Source organism: Trematomus bernacchii, unplaced genomic scaffold (assembly GCF_902827165.1).
Source record: "Trematomus bernacchii unplaced genomic scaffold, fTreBer1.1, whole genome shotgun sequence".
NCBI lineage: Eukaryota > Metazoa > Chordata > Actinopteri > Perciformes > Nototheniidae > Trematomus > Trematomus bernacchii.
In genome coordinates this window covers 11505697-11529533 of record NW_022988043.1, presented here as the reverse complement: position 1 = coordinate 11529533, position 23837 = coordinate 11505697, and the positions used below count along the sequence as shown (strand labels likewise).

The following is a 23837-nucleotide window of genomic DNA, read 5'->3' as shown; positions in this document are numbered from 1 at the left end:
CTTTATTATCCCATCAGAGAATATTTCTTTGCAGAAAATCTTTTTTAGAAACATAGCATTGGAACACAATAAAAACACAACAAGATGGAAACGTGGCCATCTCCTGGCCTTCTAAATATTTAAACATTTATTATGGGAGAGTTTGCTTTGGGTGGAATGGTTTATTAATGAGATGCAATGCAGTTGCAATTGTAACATTTCTTGATCAAATCTTTAACTGTTGCATGTAAACCAGCAGAAAACCACACTTTTGCCTAAATTCTGCAGCTTAGGTAGTAAGATTTTGAAAGCCAATATCTAAAAAAAAAAAAAAAATGGGATATGCTTCATGAATTGACATGTCAACAAACGTTCAAAACAATAAAATGCGATTCCAGAGTGAAGGAACCTCTGACATTGGTCAGGATACAGGTGATAAAAGCACATTGTTGTGCTGATAATGTTTAATTGTATCCTTTAGATTGGATAGATTAGACATTCATATGATTGATCTAACGGTGCATTTAGGACACAGCTTTCTCCAATAGCTTCAGAGTTGGATTTCAATAAAAACTTCCATAAACTATACGCACTGCATTGGCTTTCGCACCCCACTGAAACTAAGCCTAAACTGAACATTGTTTTCTTCCAATAAAGGCTATAATAAAATCCAACGGAAACATAAAGCGTTTGCATTTATTATTTAGGAGTCATATTTGCACACCTCGAAACACCTGTTACATTGACTGACCATTTCCTTATAAGAAAGATGTATAAGACAACAGAAGGCCTGTAATGTTGGTGTGCTATTTGCTCTGGTAGACACTGCCCCCTTGTGTCTGTTTTGAGATTTGTTTTCAGATGGGGGATAGTAAATTCTTCCAAATATGTAAAAATAACAATATTGATAACATTAAGAAATAGAATAAATAAAGACTTCGGTTCAAATCTAAACTGGAAATGTAAATGTAATGTTTCTAAAAATGCCAAACGCTATAAAGTTTGTATCTGACCTAGTTGCAGTATTATCTTAACCATAAAGTAACCACTGACATTGCATTAATAAGATTGTAAACTATGATATGCCGGTATATGCCCTTTTAATCATAAACAATCTTGGGGGCACCTGTAGGGCAGGTGGAAGAGCAGATGGGTCATTAATATTAGGGGCTTCCTTCCTTCTGTCCATGTTTCAAATTGTCCTTGAGCAAGAAATAGCTTGTGATGTGTATGTGTATGCGAGAAAATGAGTCACTTTGGACAACTGTCTCTTACAAATAAATATAAAGTCAACCACCTTTTTAAATCAACCGCCTGAGTCTTTAATAAAGGCCACCAGATGTCTCTCCTCTCACTTTTGACCCTGAAGAATAAATAATACTATATTTGATTTATACGTTTGAATATTCTATTAAAGTAAATGTCTTCTTTTGTCTCTAAACAGCCTTTATACCTCTGCAGAAGACATCCAGTTCACTATGTTCAGGGAGATTTTCTTTTAGCACAGCTCATTAAATATTAAATAGGAATCTAAACCAATAGGAATTACTTCAGTATGCAGCTCACATCACATTTTATCCTGTTCATTTTGTCATATTTGGTGTTCCAAATCCAGCGAGGGTTTTCTGTACTGACTTTTAATTGTAGTGGTGTCAGTTAGTCATACATTTATATTCTTAAGCACTTACTGGAAGTATACAGTGTACAGTTCTTGATACACAGTAACCAATACATGGTTTTGTATTCACCTGGCAAACGCCTATCCTTTCCTTTATCCCCTGTCTTCTGTCTATAACATCTGTTCAGGCCTACATGCCTCAAAACAACCTGCCTTCGACTTTGAACCGTGATATTACTGTGTAACCCCCTTTCATTCATTATGTATTGTGTAATGTATTATGTCACAGACGGATGCAATGTGGGCCGCTAAAAACTTGAAAATGTGGAAAACATCAACTGCATGAATTTGTAGGCACAAGGTCAGAGTCCTGAGTTAAGTGTTGGATTACTTGTTCAGAATGGAAAAAATAAGCACTCAATACAGAGCCACCTAGTGGTGCAATACATTTTGGTATACAATCTCAAATGTTGGACATGTAATTCTATCAGAATCAGAGTACCTTTATTCGTCCCACAGAGGGGAAATTAAAATGTGTTACAGCAAGTAAAGAGCCAAAGATAGCTTAATATCACTTAAGAAGCATGCATACACATATTAAAAGATACAACTATAAATTACACAATTTACAAAATACACATCCAGTACCAGTTTAGCAATATAGCAGCCAGGTAAAAGTATTAAACGTGGAAGTATATATATGTATGTGATTTGTGATTGTATCTTTTTTAATAACCTTTTATATTCTTCTAAACTTTTTTAGAATGTAATAATACTTTGAAGTAGCCTTGCTTTCATCTAATGTTACTGTTTTATTACATTTAAAAGTATGTGCCTACTGCCTTGATTTTTAATACAGTTTGATATGCACTTTGAATTGTATTGTATGTGTGAAAGGTACTATACAGTCTAAGTTACTTGTTATTATAAGTTACTTAATGTTATTATAATTTACTTATATTATACATAAGCTACTGTATTATGTGCTCAAGTTATGTATCTGAATGAACGTAGCCTATAGGCCTGTATTCGGAAATAACATGCACACAGTATATGAGAGATGCTCCCAATCTATCACAAAATCTGCCTTCTTTTAAAATCACACGACAGCAGCTGTTCTACCTCTGCAATGTTTACTGATGGAACCCTGTAGATCTGTGCATCCGTGTTACATCATTGATAGTGATAAGGGGACGAGAGAAAGTCCGTACCTCATCTTGGCAGTGTGAGAGACTTTATCTTACTATTATTATTACAACTGTTTATTACTATAAATAATACAAATGACCGTGAACAAATTGGATCGACAATGCACTTCTAAAATCCAAATAAAACTGTATGTCCGCTATTTAGACATTTAAAAAGCACAAAAGTGGATTTAAACAAAGAGCATTTTAGCAGCGGTCCCTCCCCATAATGAAAATAGCCACCATGTGTTTGGTCACGTGACCACGCTGCGCGAGCAGAGTGACGTGCCTGACGTCGCGTTGTAGGCTTCGCTAGTTTCCTCAACCAAACACTCAACTGATATTGTGTGATAAAAACTGGAAGTTAGCCGGTGGACGAGGGGCTATTAGTTCAGAAAAAGCACACGATCCAAGCGGCCCTCGTCGTTATAAACAAACCGAGTCGTTTCCGTTTTGGAACGTTTGTTATTATCGAAGAAGACGGCGAAAACCTTTGCTTTAAACACACCAAAGGTTGGTTTTTATTTTGCTGTGGCTGTGAGGCGGGGAATACAAAGCGACGTGTGGTCAAATCAATTACATTTTGGACTCATTGAAGCAAAAACGGGATTAATACAAAGCCAGTTCGTGCTGCTGTGACTGGTCAGCCATAGTACATGGATTATCTGGTAAGTAAATGCATCTAAATGTTGTGGTATTGTGTTTTCCAACCAAAGACACCCTCTAACGTTATGGTTCTTGCCAGTTTGACTCCCTAATCACACACTGATGCCACTCAGGTGTGTGAATCTTAAATATTAGGTGTCGTAGCTGTTTCTGTTTTAAGCTAATGTGTCAGGTCTAGCCTGTAGCTTTTGCATATCAGTGTTGTGTGAGCAAGGTCTAACTGGTTGACCCAGACTCCGGTCTGTTTACATGTGAAACACGATAACTAGCTACACCCCTGAGGTCCTGTTAGCTTAGTTATCATATGACTGTAACGTTATGAAGCTTTTATTTTCCACCTATCTAACTCTTGCTACTGTGGACAAAGCTGCTCTGTGTGTTGGAATACTTGTTTCAAGAGGTGATTGGGTCACTAGTTGGAGACATTATTTCCCTGGGACCAACATTATTATTACAGTCCAGTTCAATGTGCCAGCTTTAGCCTGGGAGATTATAGTTTAGGGTCCATAGTGTGCCCACCTAGTAGGGGTGGGATGGGTGCTGCTGCAAAAGTGCAACAATGGAGAGGAAGCTGTAACTGGAGGCTTTCCCTGCATATATAGAGCAACAGGAAAAAAAGAGTACACAAGACATTGTGCTGTAATCTCAGGGGACAGAGGGACTGTGTGAAATGCAGAGAGACTTGCCTACCCAGTGTTATCAGTTTGTTTATAATGGGCCTTCCAAGATGTGGGACCTAAAAGGAACTTTCAACTTCTGCTTCATTGAGACATGTCTTGAGTTGAGATGACACAGTCCTATCCTACAACTGGCAGTATAACCTGTATGCAATAGTCAATGCAAACCGATTTTATAGCTTGCTTTTTTGCAGCATCTGACTTTGGAGTTAATAATCTTGCAAGGAATTTAGCTCGGCGTCAATGCATGTTGATCACAACACTGTTTCTTAATGTGCCAGTGTTAGCCAAAAGGTATTTTATTCAACTTTTGTCCCTCAGCTTGATGTGACAACTAAATCAACAAATAAAATCATATTACAGAATATATAGCAACATCAACACAAACATTTTAAAACATGACAACATAAAATCACATACCATTTCAGAGGACATGTAAAATCAGAAGGGATGCAATCGGACAAACGGACAAAAGCCAAGCAAATCATTTAGTTATTTTGTAATATCAGTTGCATGTCAATGGAAAGTTCTGGTAAGGTGAACCCAGCAGGCATTATCAAAGTAAGCACACTCTGAAATGTGAAATGATAGAAATTGATTTCAGCTCGGATCTTTTTGTCTTGGCAAAGAGCTATATGCTATAACCGCTCATATTACCTAGGGAAAAGTGATTTTTTCCAGCTTACTGGCTCAAGGATTAAAGATTTTCTGTGTCAAACAGTTTTCTGTGGAAAGCACAGCTGTAACTCTGTGGACTGTTGGAGCCGAGCGCTTGGCTCTCCTCTGAGGTCAGGCACTCAATAGGCGCAGGGCCTCCTTTCCTGCTGTGCAACACTGGAGACCTGGCATAAAACCCAGGCCAAAACTATGTCTCTCTCTTTCCTATAAATCAATGGAATTTGTCACTAAACCCTTGAAAAATGAAGCTAGTCTAAAGCGATATGCATGTCGTTTACGTAAGGTTTTTATAAGGTTAGACCTTAAAGAGTATTTTGGACATTCAGAAATGGAAGCACATCATTATTGCACAGTGCTTGGTCATAACTGTGGTTTGAATTATGACTGTAGCAGACATCTGTTTAAAAGTGGATTCATTTTCCCACTGAGACCTGGAGCATTTTGAAAAACTGTACTCCTGCATGGTGAGTGTAGTGTTGAAAAAGACTTCACAAAACACCGACAGAGGAATTTGGTGCTAGCTTGTTGCCATGACAGAGCCTTACCAAATTACAAGTGCACCGTGTTGCCAACTTTTGGACCCTGACTTATGGCCAACTTTACTAGAGAGGACACGTTTAACAGCGTTAACACCTTCTATGTGAGAAAACCAAACTATTTTCTGTATTCTTAATTTCTGAAAAACATACAAGAACATACAGCGTTAATCTCCTTTGGCTTTAATTGCCTATTAAACACATTGTTACGCTTGCATGGTCATATTTATATTACGGCTATTCCATTGCATTATTTCTGTTCATCAGTCGCTGGAGGCACATTCTCAGCCTCTAGGCTATTTCGTGATCTTGCAACAACATATGCCTTGTTTGAAAAGATTACAGGCTTTTAATTTCCGCTGCACATTAGTGATTAAACCCTCGGGTTGACTGACATTCTGGTCATTTTTTTAACTCTGCCCTAAGGAAGCCAAACATGCTAAACAAATTCTTTCAAAATTAACCTTTATTTAGTTTGGTGTGGAAAAACTGATATGTTTTTATGTGGAATTTATATTATAATAATACATGTTATTTATATAGCGCTTTTCCTGTGCTCAATGCGCTTTACAAGCAAGTAAAGACAAATAACAACAAAGGTAAAAAGTGCTAAGCTAAGTGGAATAGGGGCAAGCGGTTAGTGGATTAGGAGTTGAAGGCAAAAGTGAAAAGGCGAGTTTTATTATGCCAATAGTCAGTGAGCTCAACCACCTGCATTGACCTTAAACCATATACTGATGATTTGACAGATACCCGAGAGCCTCATCCACTAACAGGCTGACCCTCACATCTACTCCAGCTCAGGGAAATATAGGGAGAAAAAGGGGTTGTAAGAAAGACAGTTTATTTATTAAATTAAATCATTGTCTCTTGATTTAAATTCAACAGTTGCATTTACCATATTTCTGATTGACTTGCATGCTTTGTTGCTAAACATTTGACATATTTCACTATGAAATAGATATGTTCATTTCAATTCAAAATGTAAATGTTGTCAACACCACCCACCCACTTGCTATTCTATCCCCTGTTGTAAACATAAAGCATTGCATTAACTACATGAAACTATTACCAAGACATGAGAAAGGCAGGGTAATAGCAACACTTATTTTACTTTTTGGATGTAATATGACTTAGCCACAGTTTGCTAACACTATATATAGCTAATACATTTCAAAACAGACATGCACATTACTAACTGGCTAATTGCAATTTATGTAGAGATGGATAACTCTGTGTACACTTTGACCCTCTTTCTAAAAAGTGAAACATGTTAGCTATCAGGTATACCACAGCTTTTAACCAAGATGCTAGGTATTCAGCTGTCATTACTATTAATACTTGTGTCTGACTAAAAGGCCAAACACCTGTTTTCAGCAAGCTTTGCCGATGCTAGCTGCCACATGTTAGCTTTCTGCTTTGTTATTGTGAATAGAATCTAAGAATTGGACATGGTTGACGTAGGGCTGCTCGATTATGGCAAAAATCATAATCTCGATTATTTGGGTCAATAATTGATATCACGATTATTAAAAACGATTATCCATTTACTTTGAAAACATCAATTTATTGGAGAATTTTTTTTTGAACAGTATGTTTTTAACAGTTGATTACCCTGAACTTTAAGTATAATTCAACTGAAAAACCAATAAAAAAAAATGTAATTTAAAAAAAAAAAAAAGTAATAATAATAATAAATAAATAATCGTTTTATTTCGATTACGTTGTTTTCGTAATCGTTGCAAGCCATAATCGTAATTGCGATTCAAATACGATTTAATTGAGCAGCCCTAGGTTGACGACACTTTCATCTTCCCAGAGCTGTTATCAGTATTTATACCACAATATTAATTGGTCTTTTTGCCAGCTCTTATTTTGGCAGGATACATATATATTTTGCAGTAACTATTTATCTCTTACACAGAATACCAACACTGGACATCATTTAGATAATTACATCAAGTTACAGAGTTTGCATTCTTCATGTGTTTTTAAATTCAGTATAAATTGGCATGTAGCAGCAAGTCATAAATAACTAACTAACCTAAAAATAATGACTTTCATTGGAGAACCATCATTTGAAATGTGAGATTCCTCTTATGATTATTTATGCTGAATGTGTTAAACACTTGCTGCCACTAGCTCAAGGAAACAGCATGGAATCTGCAGTATTTAAAAATAAAACATTATAATTCTTTATTTCTTGTCTTTAGTTGATAGTAGGCAGTTAAGGAGTCAACCATTCCTCAGAAAAAGAGAGAGAGTTAGAGGGGCATGACATCAACAAGGTCTCTGAACTGAATCAACCCCGGGCAGCTTTGTGGGATTCGGTTTGCACTCGGCACTAAGATCACACCTTCATGAAAATAAATTGTGTTAGCATGTGTTCTTGGCGGGCCAACTGTATTTCAGAGCAGTTGTACTGTATTTCAGAGCAAGGCACACAGCAGGGAATAGCAGACTGGCATCTCACTGGGATAACACAGAGGAAGGAGAGCCGAAAGAGATTTTGGCAGCGTATGAATACTGTTTGTTAGCCTATATGGGATAACTTTTCCGCCTAGTTTGTCCCCCATCTGACCACGTTCTACACCTGACTGGTATAGAAGACAAATTGTCAAAAATGACCTATTGCATGCAGATTAGAGCACCAACAGTTGCACACATATTATACAAAGCGTGTGGTTTTTATACAGTATGTAGATGGATGTTAATAATTTACTTACTCCATCAGTGAGAGCTGGTTTACTCAGGTTTCAGTTTGAATGGATGTGAATGGTTTACCTTTTAGTTTGGTGTTGGCTACAGTTTTTTTTTTTTAAAGTGCATAGCCTCCAGCTATAATGTGAAATACCTTTGTGAGCTCAACAACATTCCGGAACCCCCGTCCCTGATTTCAACCTGCTGGCAGCGTGTCAGCCATGTTTCTGTGTCTGCTGGTTTCTGAATGCAGTGATTCCCATCGTCTGTGAAGAGTGCTCATGAGTCAGCAGATAGGGCCTGAGCAACATCAGTCTTGCTGATAAGGGAATACTTATGGTTGTTTCACTATCTTATGATCATGATAAAGCTCAGGCACTTTAGGTTAATTTCATATTGGCATTCATATAAGTTGATGGGTCATTGCTCTAAAGAGGCATTAGTGAACTGTTATCATATTTCCTTTTCTTTATCTCGGGCGATAACCACTCGCATTGCTTTCGCTCTCTAGAAAATCAAGGACATGGATAGGTGAAGGGCTTTGTTGTATTTGGTTTATTATTCCGCATTCATATTATTAGAGGTGTGCGATGGTCCATAAAACCATAATGTTGTTTGGTAATCATATCTTTATCATTGAGCGTTTCATAGGATCCATAAACTGCGGTTGACCTACAGTACAGTCAGACTGAATCAACTACTGAAAAACTAGGCTATTATATGCTGTCTAGTTATGGTGTTGCATTACGAACGAAGATATCTATTACAACCTGTACCTTCTATGACATGCCCTTCTTTGGATGAGATTAGACCAGAAGAGAGAAAGAGATTTATGACAAAAGCTGGATTTTAACCCAGGAAGTATACATGATACTGTTACTAAGCTAATTAGCCTTAAAGTTGCTCAGAATGTTTTTGGGAATACAGAAACATCAATTGAAATGTGACCTTACCATATTGCATTACAGTTGAGTATATCATAACTGCGCTATGCTAGCAGGTGGTTGCAGCAACCATTACTAGACAGCCGAGCTGACCAGAACAAGCTTTTTGAACATGACTCACAGTTCTCTCTGAACACACTGACTTCTGACAAAGCGTCCCACAACAGTTAATGAAATCCCCACGACCGCTGTAAGCGCCAGTGGTCTATCCCTTCATCCTCCTCCATGCAAGGAAAGCAGTGTGTTGTATTCTTCATGAAGCTCTGCGTACAGTATGGGCAAAGTGTGTGGGTGGGTAATGGTGACTAATCCAATTTGTAGTCATTCTGGATCCCTAGTTGTCACTGAGCCCTTAATCTCTGTGGCGAGAAAGATCCCCACAAACTAATCTCAAGCCTGTGTCTGTCGGCTGAGCCTGGTGGCAATAGTGTTGTATCTTTCTGTGAATGAATCTGGGGAGTAAAGACAACACAACCTTCAATTATGCTCATCCAAACGCTTACAAAACCCCTCTGCAAAGCTCAGATTTTAAAAGAATATGGGCCGCTGACAGTGAGACATTGAAGGGCTGAACTCATGTTGTTGACCTGAAAATGGTATGCTCAGCTACTCCTGATCCTCCTCCGTCCATTCATTTACTCCAGAGGCTCGGCTTGTTTGTTGCCGGGGGTTACGCTTGTTGCTGGGCACAATGTCGGAGCACATGCAGCTCTCTCTTGCCTTGTGCAGGATTGGGCTTTACACGGTAAGAAAATGCATCCATGTTTGCTAGAGAATGGCTCGGATGTGTGTGTGTGTGTGTGTGTGTGTGTGTATGTGTGCTGGATTGAATACTGCTAGTTTCAGATGGGTTTAATATTTCCTTGTTGTGTTTTAAAACAGCTATTGACCAAGCAGTCACTGTTGCTTGGTCACTGAATGAGGAGTGCGCTCCATTTCATTCGAATGGGTGTTCACGTAACATTAAGGTGGAACAGGTGGATGTCGGTACTGTCCAACGTAAAATAAAACCTAAGGAGAACAAGCTTTCTATTCTTAGAGAACTGTCTTTTATTCAAAGATAGATTACGGTCCCTTTTGTGTCCTGCGGTTTCTAGCGACTGGCTTTGTCCATGGTTGTAGTTCAGGCTGTCTTAAGTACGGTGCAGGCATGAATGGATCCTGGTGCCACAGAGGCAGTGGTGGAAATGTTGTTGAAGTTATGTTTTTTTGTTATTGCCATGAAAAACCAATGATTTGATTAGATTAATTTCCAATGTGTAAAACAATAATACAAAAATGTAACATGAGAATTATTATACAATACAAAATTAAGCAGTGTCAAATTCATATACAAAAATATGACTGATTCTAAATGATGTGGAAACAAATCACCTACTTAATTGCACACCCGAAAAGGGGGACAATAACACTGTAGTTTTGTGATAATGAACTTTAATGTAAACTCAACATTTAAGTGTGTATTTTACTGAATTGTCATTATTTTAGTAAGAAAAAAAAACTTGAAGCCAAGTTGTTGACTTTATTATTATTTATTTTAACCGTGTTTATTTTAAATAGTTGTATATTAACTGCAGCGGATGACTCATGTTGCGTATTGTCAGGTCCTCTGTTATTCCCTGACCAGCTGGTGAAGCTTTCTCAATGAACATCAACAGAGAAACCTGTTTATATAATCTATATTATTTATAGCAGTCTTTTGTGGCCATTTTGTTCTACATGTAGGCAGATGTATTCAACACTTTTTATGTGTGTGTGGAAAGACATTTCTCAAGCTTTTGAAGACTTTGAAAGCTGGTAATAATGCTGACTATTGCTGATAATAGCTGTTTTCAGTGGCAGTTTGGCAAACTATAGTGGACCTGTTTACTTCTAGGATTGTTACCCATCATATCCACTGGAAATGCTTGCATTGAATTCTAGCTGACGGATGTCTCAACTCAAGTGAGGGTTTTTTCTAGGCTTTCATTTCCTGCTGGCTCAGGAGTCAGAAGGCTTCATCCTCTGGGGAAGATGGATGTTCATACAATACTGACAGACGTTGCTCGAGCCATGCTGCTGTGTGACAATGTACTTTACAATAGTATATCAAATAGGCAGGTAGCATTCATCATTTATAATCATTTCAACTTGTATTCTTTTGTAGCGTAAGTTACAAAGGTCTACATAGCTCAACAAGCAGGAACAAGACATCGGGGTACAGCATTGAGAATGTAAAATTGTGAAAAATGTGAAATAACATATTTTAACACAATCTTTGAAGTGAGTGCGTTCCATGCATGTGAACAGAAAGTCAAATCCCACTTAGACATTTTTTGTTAGTTTTCAGCCCCTCACTAAGTTATATTGTGGGATAACAGAGTGCTTAAAATGGGGATCGATATAATAAAAAGGCTACCATGGAGAGGTTCAAAGGACTGATTATTTGGATTGGCTCGCAGGCGTTAAGATCCAACTCCCTGCTGAGTCACCACAATATCCTGTAGAGTGATGTGCAAAATAAAACCCCAACATGTCTGAGTCTGTGGGAGAGGAATGGTTTGATCCATTCCCAGCACTGTTGTCTGTCTGCCTTACACATTTATAACTGTGTTACAATAAAGAAACAAGCCCCGAGTTCAACAAATGTAGTAATTAAATATGAAATCATGACTTTGCCGTTGATGCTTAAATGGCAATGCCACAGAAACCTTTTAAGAAAAGATCTTCTTGTTCTGTATACTCACTTATAACTTACTCCATCATCATTTCACACCACATTAACAGTTTGCTCTGCAGGTCAAACTATTGTCTCTGGCTCTGAACTGTCTCTGAATAACACTCTACACTTGTTATGACTCGAGTTAATCTCTCTGTTTTTCTCACTGTTCCCGCTAATTGTTCTGTGTGAAGGCAGCCTCTCACAGAAGAGACTGCATGTTCAACTTTTGCCAATACTTTAGAGCCTGATACTTTTAATCAGTCTGTAACCATAGTGTCAGTAATGCCTATCAAACAGAGGACAAATAAGCATCGTCAGTGCAAACTGCAGGCCTTGCTGTAAAGTGTAGTCCGTGCTTGTCCCATCCAACACCATACCCTGCCTTTTAAGGCTAAACGATTCTATACCTGCCAGACATTTACCACCTAAGTCACAACATTCAATAGGCAACAGTTGGGGGAAAGTGCTGGCTTGGTTGGTTTCATGTCGTATTTAAGTCTATCTTCTATAATCTCTGATCTTTTCAAAAATGTCTATCACAAAATACAGTATAAATCAATCAGGTCTGGTGATTTTATTATTATTTTTTGTTTCCCCGACATTGCAAGACTGCAGTTAGTAGTTGATGAAGTTCCGAGCAGGTGCCATGAGGCATTAGTATAAGATATGAGCATGTGCTGTGGTACCATAGCTCCTGCTCTTTGGAGCCTGTCGTTGCACGGTGCCTCCACCATTAAGGGTCTAAGTGATCGTATTAGGCGCTTCTTGGTCACCTCATTTTGTTTTTAATGGTGTGGAAAACGGCTGCTCCACTGATTTTGTGGCTCCGACCCCCAGGCCACATTAAACCAAGCTGTTTCATGCTTAATTTGGAAAGAAACCGAGTTGCACACGACCTAACCTCAAACAAGATGAATGCTGCTGCAGGACTTGTTGAACTGATTTTGTGGCTCCGACCCCCAGGCCACATTGTGTGGAAACAAAAGTGTTTTTGGTTGAATTATTAAATTAATGTTTCATGTAATAGTTATTTTTCCTCAGCACATTTGTTTTAAAATCACACTTGATCACCTGGATCCTGTCTTGTGATTTTCTTCTTTGTTCAGAGTTCAAACCTTTCAACCCAGATAGCAACTTAGTAACAGAAAGCTCCTTAACTTCTGTTGTTAGGCTGGCTTGGCATTGAATAGATAACTGCTAGATTTGCCAAATGGCTTCAAAGTTCAAAAAGACCCCTTGGTTAGTGTAGAAAACACACATTATCAACCATCATGCTCTTCGAGCTGTCGCATTACATTTCTGGTGTGAACTGTTCAACTCTTCTTTACTTTCTATTTCAATTGTAACATACAATAGTACAATAGTGTTACAATAGCAGATGTCGGTTTTGTGCACTGACTTCCTCATTTCAAATAGATGTTTTTTAATGGTTATTTTAAAAAGAAACCTTCTTAGCTCCCCTTTAGGAAGACAACCCAGGTTTGAGGAAGTCCTTGCACCTAACTTTGAAACTAGGTTGTTATTGTTGTTGGATAAAAAAAGTCATCCTGTTTCCACAAAGACATATTTTTAGCTCCCTTATCTCTAGATGCCGCGGTCGTTGGGTGTAATCCATTCATCTTGTTAAGACTTTATCTACCGGATCATAACATAACCTGAACCCAGAACTCTAGGGATTATGTCTTGTTAGAACTGATCAACCATATTTGTTGTTTACTCAGTACAACACAGAATTTAATGTAATAATGGAAATGGGTAAAAATGTCAATCCCATGGTACTTATTAATCAAAAGAGTTATTGTTTTTGTGATACCTATTACAGTATGTCAAGTATGAAAAGTACCTGCAGTAAATAAACCCCTCTTTTCACAGCGTGTGAGAAGCACACATGTCCAACCTGCTTCCGCCCTTTTTGAAAGGCAGGATGGGAGCAGCCAGTGCGCTATCCCCGGCCACAAATATCCCACCACTCAAAATAACCACAGGGCCTGGTGGGATGATGATTTAGAGACCAGCAAGGTTCACCCACCCACTACCGAGTACTGTTTCCTAAACCCCCGCTGCCAGTCCTCACCGGGCTGTTTTATTGCCTCAAGGACATTTTGGGAGGGAATTTGGCTCCAGTTGTTTAGGAACCAACAAAGAATAACTTCCTGTTGGAGATGTATTGGCTGACAGAGCAGGGCGGCGCCACATTTGACCTTTGTGTACCGTTTGTATACCAGGAAACTGGAACAGATTTATTCATGACCACATCCTTTCTATTTCACGTATTATGCAGTGGTCATGCCCAACACTGGAGGTACATTTTATGGACTTTATGAATGGCTTGATGTGCGAAAACTGTTGAAAAGATACATACCTAAAAATAAACCTCTTCTTTCTTTATGTTACACATTTTGTCAGGAAGATGTATGGAAAGTAATGTATGTGTGACACAAAGAGGAAATGTATTTTCCTTGGCTGGTTTATCTTGTTTTTCACATCTAACGGTCCGCATGGCTGGCTAGTCAAGAAGTTGATTTCAGAGATTGGAGGCGTAGTTTTATTCAGTGAAGCAGCAGCTCTGTCTTGAGGAGCAGCCCACTTTATAAGGCCGGCAGCTAGGCATGGAAGCAGGACAGAAACATGAAGACAATTAGGGTGTGTTCAAATCATAGACTGTATAGGTTCAAATAGGCATCCTAAAATCTCAGTGTTTCCCATACATTGATTTATTTGTGGCGGTGCCCCCACAAATAGAATCAAATTCTGTGGGAAACACTGAATCTATTTCAAAACAATTAAATGAAGGAGCATCTTCAGTGCAGCTTGTAAACTTCAAGAGTTACAAATAAATCTTGTTAATCACAACCAGTGGCGGCGCCAGAGTATTTTTGTTGGGTAATCTATGGTAGGGCTAACCCATACAGTGGTGGGGCTCAAGTCAGTATTTGCAATGTAATTACATACACGCTATATCGCCCCCCCCCCCCCGACAGTGAAACGCCACGCGTGAGGTTTAGATTATTTAGTCTCAATCCAAATTGAACTGTATGAAATTATAAAAAGGCACATTTGTCTTGTGGTAAATAAAAAGGGCGACCTGGAGCCAATCCTGCAATTTCCCCACAGGTGAAAGAGTTGACATGCTGAAAACCCAACCCCTGCAGGGGGGTCTGGGGGGATTCTCCCCCAGGAGATTTTTTGAAATACTAACATAAAATACACATTCTAGTACTCTCTTGAGAAGAAAAATAAATCTATTACTACACATTTAAAAAAATGAATGCCATTTTAGTTTTTTGTTACTTACTTTGTTCTGAAAGCTGAACCTGCTGCTCCTCACAGAGAGAAGAGGCTGTGTGAATTACTTTACATTGTGGATAAGGGTGGATAGCCCCCATTGTTCTGTGTGTCAAAATGAAAGACAGCCCACACACCTATCAATCATCAAACCGTGGGGTCTTATTTCATTACGTGTTGATTTCTATCAACACGTAATGTTGTATCGATGTATATAGAGGTGTACTACCGCAAAAGTATTCTCCGTCGGGACTTCCTGGAACAACTCCACGCCGTTATCGTAATTCTGATTGGCCAGAAGACATTATCAAAGATGTTTTATTGAGAAGATGATCACTACGTGACAAAAGTTTTCAAAACCGTTTCTAGTCTTCGGTATTTCCAGACAAGTGGCTACTGAAATCAATCTTACTAACTGCTGTCTGTGGAATTTACTTCGCGCGAGTTGGCGGACTTTATTTTGCTTACTTTAACATCATTTTTCATGGTGGGGCTAAGGTGGGGCTAAGCCATTTCTTGGTATGGCTGTAGCCTACCCCAGCCATACCCTGGCGCCGCCACTGATCACAACACAACATAGCGTGTATCTTAAGAATGTGGTTTAAAAGTCTGACTTATTTTGATGCCCCCAGGCTCAGTGGCTGCTAAAAATCTCATTTTTAAACTTGATCCTAAATATGAACTAGCTATAACTCCAAATTCTTTTAGAATTTTGATTTATTTTGAATTTGACAGTACACATGAACTTTTTTCATACATTTGTGTAAAATCGCAGCGATTCATTTCATTTCATTTCATTTAATTTCAAACCTTTATTTAACCAGATGGTCCCATTGAGATCATAGATCTCTTTTTCAAGGGAGACCTGCAGCATATAGGTTCCACATGAAACATAAAACAATAAAGGACATCATACATTATATTTACAGGATACATTTACATAGTTATAGACATTTACAAGTACCCATAGTATCAACGAGCATTTCATTTAGCTTAGCTTTAAAAACATGCAGAGGAATGAGATTGCTCAGTTTCAATTCTTGCTGAAGATTGTTCCAAGCAAGTGGAGCTGCGCACATGAAAGCTGTCTTACCTAAGACAGTCCTTGCTCTTGGCACATCTAACAATACTACATCATGCGATCTCAGACAATAGCTGCTTGCAACTCTCTGTGTTATCAGAGAGCAGATATAATACGGGAGTTTACCCAACAAAGCTTTATAAATAAACGTGTACCAATGACTGAGCCTCCGTACAGTAAGTGATGGCAAACCTGCCTTGGCATACAGGGTACAGTGATGTGTAAGTGCTTTACAATTTGTGACAAATCTCAGTGCGCTGTGATAGGCGGCATCTAACTCGTTCAGGCAATGGGCAGGTGCATTCATATACAAGTCACCATAGTCCAGCACAGGTAAAAAGGTCACAGTGACTAGCCTTTTCCTGGCCTCAAGTGAGAAACAGGACTTGTTTCTGAAAAAGAAACCTAGTCTAACCCTCAGCTTTTTAAGCAGGTTATTGACATGAAGTTTAAAAGTAAGACAATCATCAAGCCAGATACCTAGGTATTTATAACAGGCAACCACTTCTAGTACTTGTCCTTGCATAGTAACAATATCCAAAACAGGCTCTGGTGTCTTTTTAGCTTTTGAAAAAGCATTACCTTGGTTTTATCAACATTTAAAAGAAGCTTAAGTTCAGAGAGCCGAGTCTGAATAATGTTAAAAACAGCCTGTAATTTAACAACCGCCTCCTTAATCGAGGGACCTGCACAGTACATCACGGTATCATCCGCATAAAAATGTAAAGTAGCTTCATCGACATTTTGACCTAAACTGTTGATATATGGAGAATAAAAGTGGACCTAAAACAGAACCTTGAGGAACACCATTAGCAATGTTCAACCACTCAGAAGACAGCCCATCAAACTGAACACATTGGGACCTTTCAGAGAGGTAGTTCACAAACCACCCCACTGCATGGCTGGATATGCCAATACTGAGTAGCCTCTGCTTTAAGATGCGATGATCGACGGTATCAAACGCTTTAGAAAGATCAATAAATAGAGCTGCACAACTCTGCTTTTTATCTAAAATACTCGTAATGTCATTCACCATTTTCATTGTCGCAGTGATGGTGCTATGTTGCTTTCTGAAGCCTGACTGATGTTTAGACAGGATGTCATTTGTACATAAAAACACCTTTACCTGTTCACTCACTAGGCGTTCAAGAACCTTAGCCAGAACTGACAATTTCGAGATTGGCCTATAATTATTTAAAATAGTTGCTTCCCCTCCTTTTAGCAAAGGCAAGACATAAGCTGACTTCCATACTTTTGGAATTGCATTTGTGCCGAGGGAGAGGTTAAAAAGAGTAGTGAGAGGTGGAGCAATAAAATCTGCAGCTATCTTTAAAAAGAAAGGTTCTACGTTGTCCCGGCCAGCCGGTTTCTTAGGATCTAACTTAGATAATGCTTCATGAACAACATTTACAGTAAAAGGAGTAAAACTGAAAGGGTTTTCCAAAACACGTTTTTCAGAGTCACAGACTGTGGTGTTCACAGAAGCAGAGTTAGTGACAGAATCAAACAGAGAGCCACAGGACACAAAATGCTTATTAAAGCAATTTAACATGGTGGCCCTGTCCGATATAGTGCCAGATGCTGTGGTAATACACGGAGGTAGCTCATTTCGGATCTCACCGGTGGATATCAATTTATGGCTTTCCAACATTTCCTAGGATTATTTAGGTTTTCTGTGGTAACTGACAAATAGTACTTCGACTTAGCACTTTTGACATGTGAAGTGAAGCTATTCCTTAGCTGCCTAAAACGCAGCCATTCTACCTCTGAGCCAGATTTCCTAGCCTTTGCCCAGGCCTTGTTTCTCTCATGCAGGAGACTAGAAAGTTCAGCAGAAAACCAAGGATTGTCTCGTCCCTTTACTCTAAATGTACGCAGGGGTCAGAGTTCCCGTTAGCCGGTAATTACCGGACTATGACCGGTAAAATATGCTGAAGACCGGCAAATCTAAATCTCTCCGGTCAAAATGTCTGGTCAAAATAATTTCCCTTTAGCACAATACCGCATCAGTTGCGCCACTTATGTGACAGACAAGAATAGTCAATTCTAATGTCTAACATTTAATGTGGAGAAAGAGTGTCCTGTATGGGTTGATTGTGCGTTGATCTGTTGGCAATGCCTCGGGGTTCCGGTGGGCATGTAAACAAATGCATAATGCTGCGCTATACTTTGCGGCCTCACCCGGTTGCATAGGGACGCTTATTGTTTAGGTGTCTTTTAATAAGCAGGTAGTCATATCATTAGCTAGAACCAGCTAGATCTGATCGATATGGACATAAACGCGAGTGAAGTCTAATCTGACCGGAGCAAGAGATCAGCTGCTGCTGACGAGTCGACACCCAGCTCTGCATGATCATCTGCAGCGGTGAGCGGAACAAAACACACACTTCAGGTTAGAATATCACGTAGCTATTTTAATTACCTCTCAAACTACCTAAACTAGTTATAGATATGTTTAGTTTTACTGGGTTGCTCATTACTGGATCCGCAAGCTGCATGATACTGACGGGCTGTCAGGAGAGGGAGAGAGAGCACTCCGTTTATTATTCCCGTGTTATAAATTACTGTACACTTTTGAATAATGTAGTTAATCTACTAGAATTAGTTTGTGTAATATCAAATCATATCAATTTGTTTAAAAGCTCAATAAATAAGAAGACCTTTGACCGGCACTTTTCTCATTTTGTCCGGAAGATTTAAACTTTAACGGACATGTTGACCGGCAAAAAAATATTCTAACGGGAACTCTGGCAGGGGTGCATGTCTATCAATGATCTCCATAAAACCAAGATAAAAATAAGACCTTGCAGTTTCTACATCAGCACACAGATCAATTGTTCCCCAATCAAAATCAAACAGATCATGAACAAAACCCTGCTCCACAAAATGTTTTATGTCTCTCTTAATAATAATACGAGGTTTAACCTTTTGGACCTTAGTGTCCCTAATTGTGGCTACAACACAGTGGTCACTCACATCATTCGCAAATACTCCCACAGATGAGTATTTATAGGGAACATTAGTTAGAATGAGATCAATTAAGGAGGATTTATTAGGGGACTTAATGTTAGGGCGAGTAGGACTGTCAACAATCTGAGTAACATTCAATGAGATCCAAAGGTTTTTAAAATCCTCTGATACTGCAGTTAACCAGTCCCAGTTAAAATCTCCAAGTAGCACTATTTCCTTGTAGTGAAGTTGCAATAAAAGATTTGCTAGTGAAGACAAGCAGTCCTTGACAGCTGAGGGGGGTCTGTAACACCCCACCACCATGACTTGTTGCCCCTTTGCCACTTCTATATTTAAGGCTAAAATTTCGAATTGCTTACTGATAGATTTGGAAACTAATGTGATTACACTGAACTTATTCTTAACATAAATGGCAACGCCACCACCTTTATTAGGCCGGTCGGAGCGATACACATTATAACCATTTAAGGCAATGTCAGAGGCCAAAATAGATTTATTTAGCCATGTTTCTGATAACACAATGACGTCAGCGTCAGTCGAGCTTGCCCAAATGCGGACAAAATCTAGTTTACCTAACAGACTGCGCACATTCAAGTGGATGAAACCCAACCCAGACCTAGCTTTAAAATCAGCAGGAGTAGCGATCTGACTACTACTACTGGGAGGACCAGGGTTAGGTTGAACATTTCCTGACAGTAATAACAACAAAAAAACCAGGCATCTTTTCCTCTTAATCAACACACATACATTGTCATCTACTCACCGGAAAAGTCTGCGAGAGTGTGATTAGAGTTTAAGAAGCAGTCCTGAAGAACCATCATCGCAGGAAAACAAAAAAGACAAACATATTTTGTCGAGCAGATTGTCTGTGACAAGGCAACCGGTAATTGTTTGTGTAACACATCCGAACCTTTGCAGGGGATGCCCACTGCGGGTGGTAGAACAGACCTGAATCCAGTAGACTTCTCAGGATGACTAGAGATCTTCTCATTGTCCAAAACAGTTAACAGGCACAGCAGAATCCCGATATGGGCCATTTTCCCAGACCAGCACACAGTATCCGAGATGTTCCTGGAGCAAATCAGCACAGCAGCAAAGGACAGGCGAAAGCAGCAGCGTGGAAGCGCTCCGGTCCCTCCGTGGTATCCCCGGGGTAAAAGGTCTCCTCAGCAAGCAGCACACGACACCGCAGCACACGACAGGTGGGAGCAGGCCTCCGCAACAGCAGAACCAGGACAGGTGGAAAGCAGGCCCCAGCCGTGGTAAAATCCTCCTCCGCACAGCAGCACACGCCCGGTGGAAGCAGGCCAAGCCCGAAGCGTGGAGCCACTCCGTCTCTCCGCGACGACTCCGGGGTAGAAAACCTCCTCAGCACAGCCGTACTCTACAGGTGGGAGCAGGCCTCCGCAGATCGCAGACACCAGACAGGTGGAAAGCAGGCAGCAACAGGTGGAGCCGCTCCGTCTCTTCTCTCCGTCTCCGGGGTAAAACCTCCTCAGCACAGCCGTACTCTACAGGTGGGAGCAGGCCTCCGCAGATCGCAGATCGCAGATCGCAGACACCAGACAGGTGGAAAGCAGGCAGCAACAGGTGGAGCCGCTCCGTCTCTTCGCGACGTCTCCGGGGTAAAACCTCCTCAGCACAGCCGTACTCGACAGGTGGGAGTAGGCCTCCGCAGACCGCAGACAACTAAAACTACTACTTGTATAAGCAGGGATGGCTAAATGTTTGTAAGCAGGAGAGCTAGATGGTAACAGATGCCAGATGCTAACAGGTAGTGGGAGCCTGTAAAAATTGCGACTGCGACGATAGGAGCAGTTGGCAGATGATTTGAAAAGACACGACCCTTCGTCATCGACAGCACATGTGGAATTTCTAGAAATAATTTCTGCTTTCATGCAAGTGAGACAATGAACGTTTACCAGACTGAAAGAAATACAGGAAGAATACCAGCTTATGTTACTTTCAGAGAGGCAGAACCACTTCCTTTAGCTTAACAATCCCCTTTAGAAAGTTACCCTCAAATAACAATACTTAGAGTAATTATGTGTGTCTGGTATGGTTTTTCCACAACATTGCATTTCTTGAATATAAAAATATGTTTTTTTCCTCCCTCATTGGAAAATCCAGAATCGAAATGCACTGTTTTAGTTGACATGCTAAAACTATATGCACTGGTATTTTTTATCACAGTTGTTTAAGTGTAATATTGTACCACCGAGGGCTTACTGTCAAACACTGCACAATAATAATGGGTATGTGGTAGGGCTGAACGATTAATCCATTTTAAATCGATTTGAAATGATGCAATTATCAAATCGCAAAGCCTGCGATTTTGTTTTGTATTTTATTTATTTTTTTGTGTGTCAGTCATCCACACCAATCAGAAGTGCTGTGCTTCACATGTACCAGCCATTGTTAACCAATCAGAAGTGGCCCATGATAGGTGATAGACAGATTGATCCAATCACCTGCCAAGTATTTTTTAAAGTGCCTGCCCTTTTCCAAATGGCTTCCAATGGAGCTTTCCTAGATGGTTTGGTGAAACAAACCATCTGAGTCAGGTTAGTAATGCTCCATCACATGCTTTACATCTATTACAGGGTGAATCTTAAACTGACGCTTGACTTTAAAGCAACCCAACGGAGGTTTCATGTAAGTTTAGTTCTTTCACTCGTGGCTCGGGCGCTAGAGACGGGAGCACGTTGATACGACCTTCCTAGCCGGAGATATGACCGCATTTTAGATTATTTCCCCAAATCGTGCAGCCCTAGTATGTGGGAGACGTTTTGTTTCAACAAAAAAATTCCAGTTTTAATGCAACTTTGTTTGACACTTTATGGCACACATTAGTTTATCTGTTTATAAATTGCATACATCTCCTCTGCTGGCCTATATTTTCCGAGGCCTCTCTTACAATGCCCTTGGATCTGAAACCTCTGGCTGGAGGCTTGTGTTGTGGGACGCCTTAAAGCGTCTTCTGTGTAACAATAGTCTTTGTTCACATAACAAGGACCCTCTTCACACTGAGCTCTGCTCGGGGCCTAAAGCACATATTGTAATATATGCTTATCCACAAGACATTGAAATACACGAGTGGGCAGAAAACTCCACAAGCGGTCCAAGCCAGAGGGACTCTCTTTTTATCCTCTGTACTTTAGCCTGCCTGTAATTGTTAGTCACTTAACAAAGTAAATTCAATTCTTTCTAAATACACACTGCACCTATATTTATTAAAGCAGCAGCTGTTTTTACAGATCTTTTTCATAAACTATTCTATTGAATTCAACTTTTTTTTCAAATGTTGTAAAACAATGAATACTCTTATGCTATGATTTATTTACTTCCTGTGTTCATATCAATAATATGATGCAGTACTTCAGTCCCCTTGATTTGTTGATTTCACCATTAAGAAGATGATATTGATGGTGATAATGTGAAATTAAGAAAATGGATAGTTGCAGCCTTAATTGTAAAATGGTTGCGTCTAAAATGCATCCCTGTATTACTGAGCAGCGACTTTGGTAGCTCAGGCATTCTACAAGATAGTTGTTTTTCACTGTTTATATTTTGTTTAATGAGTTCACAAAACATAAACAAAGGAAATCAGGGCAGCTAAATCCAACTTCTTTGTTAATCTCATTCATGAATCTAAGGGAAATCATAAACAAATCTGGGACTGTCTGCAGAACCTAACAGGGAAAGGGCATAACATAACCAAGCAGCTGGAGATCAATAACAATAGGCGCGTTCACACCAAGTACTTTGCCGTATTTAGTGCCGGCACTCAGTGCCCCGGCACTTATTACCCCAGGGCATTTAGTACAGATCGTGTTCACACCGGAGTACTTTTCCCTGAGGGAAGATTACGCAAATGAGCCGCTGACGTCACTTCGTCTTCTTCTGCTTTTGGTTTACTGGCAGGCCGCAAACAACTTCACGGCGTATACTGCCACCCGGAGTCCCCGGCCGGAAGTCCCCGGAGTTGGGGACTGGCTTCAGTAGAAGCTGCTGGGACTCCCAGCAGCTTCTACTGAAGCCTTCCGAGTAAATCGCCAGAACGCCGACACCTCCTCATCTCCACCGCTCCCATGTTTTATTTTGTGTTGCCATAAATTAGTCTCTCTGCGTTTGTGCACTGGGCGAATGCTAATGCTAATAATGCTAATGCCAGGATAATAAAATGGCGGCTCTACAAAACATTTCAGAGTTGTACGGGGCGTGGTTTGCAATTCGCCCAGCCAATCAGAACTGGGGCACTTTTTTCCCCCAGTACCATCTCTCAGCAGGCACTAAAAATGGGGGTAAAAGTTCCCGAGATTAAGTGCTCTTTTTGGTGTGAACGCAAGATAAGGGGTACTAACGGAACTAAACGCGAAAAGTACGGTGAAAAGTACTCCGGTGTGAACGCGGCTATTGGAACCTTATGTAAGGGACCAGCTTTCCGCTGGTAGAGGCTATTTTTAATAACCATTTTGTTAATTCTGTGAGGCTGACTATAAACAGTCCCCACATTGGTCATATATACTCATCACCTATTGATAGTACACAGCCAGTCTTCTCCCCGACAGAGACTTCTGAATCCACTGGATTCTCTGTTTCTAAAGAAACATGCTACCACTCTCACAGGGACAATTACTCAAATAATTAACACCTCTTTTAGGGAGGGAAAATTCCCAAAAGACTGGAAGTCAGCCATTGTTGTGCCAGTCCACAAATCCGGGGACACAACTGATGCAAACTACTATAGGCCCATTAGTGTTGTACCTGTCATGTCTATGATCTCTGAGAAATGTGTAGCTGAGCAATTGACTG

At 39.9% G+C, this 23837-nt stretch overlaps 1 protein-coding gene across 2 annotated transcripts in view; it reads left to right on the top strand.

The window, feature by feature from the left end:
- Positions 1-3079: 3079 nt before the first annotated feature.
- The window catches only part of arl15a (ADP-ribosylation factor-like 15a), a 109139-nt gene continuing 88381 nt past the window's right edge, over positions 3080-23837 (top strand). Inside the window, exon 1 of one of the 2 annotated variants that reach the window (XM_034117813.1) lies at positions 3080-3452. In XM_034117813.1, coding sequence (XP_033973704.1) covers positions 3441-3452 — 12 coding nt within the window. In that variant the 5' untranslated portion in view covers positions 3080-3440. Of the gene's footprint in view, positions 3453-9674; positions 9731-23837 lie in introns of those variants that run through there. The other variant, XM_034117812.1, reaches the window with a different exon arrangement.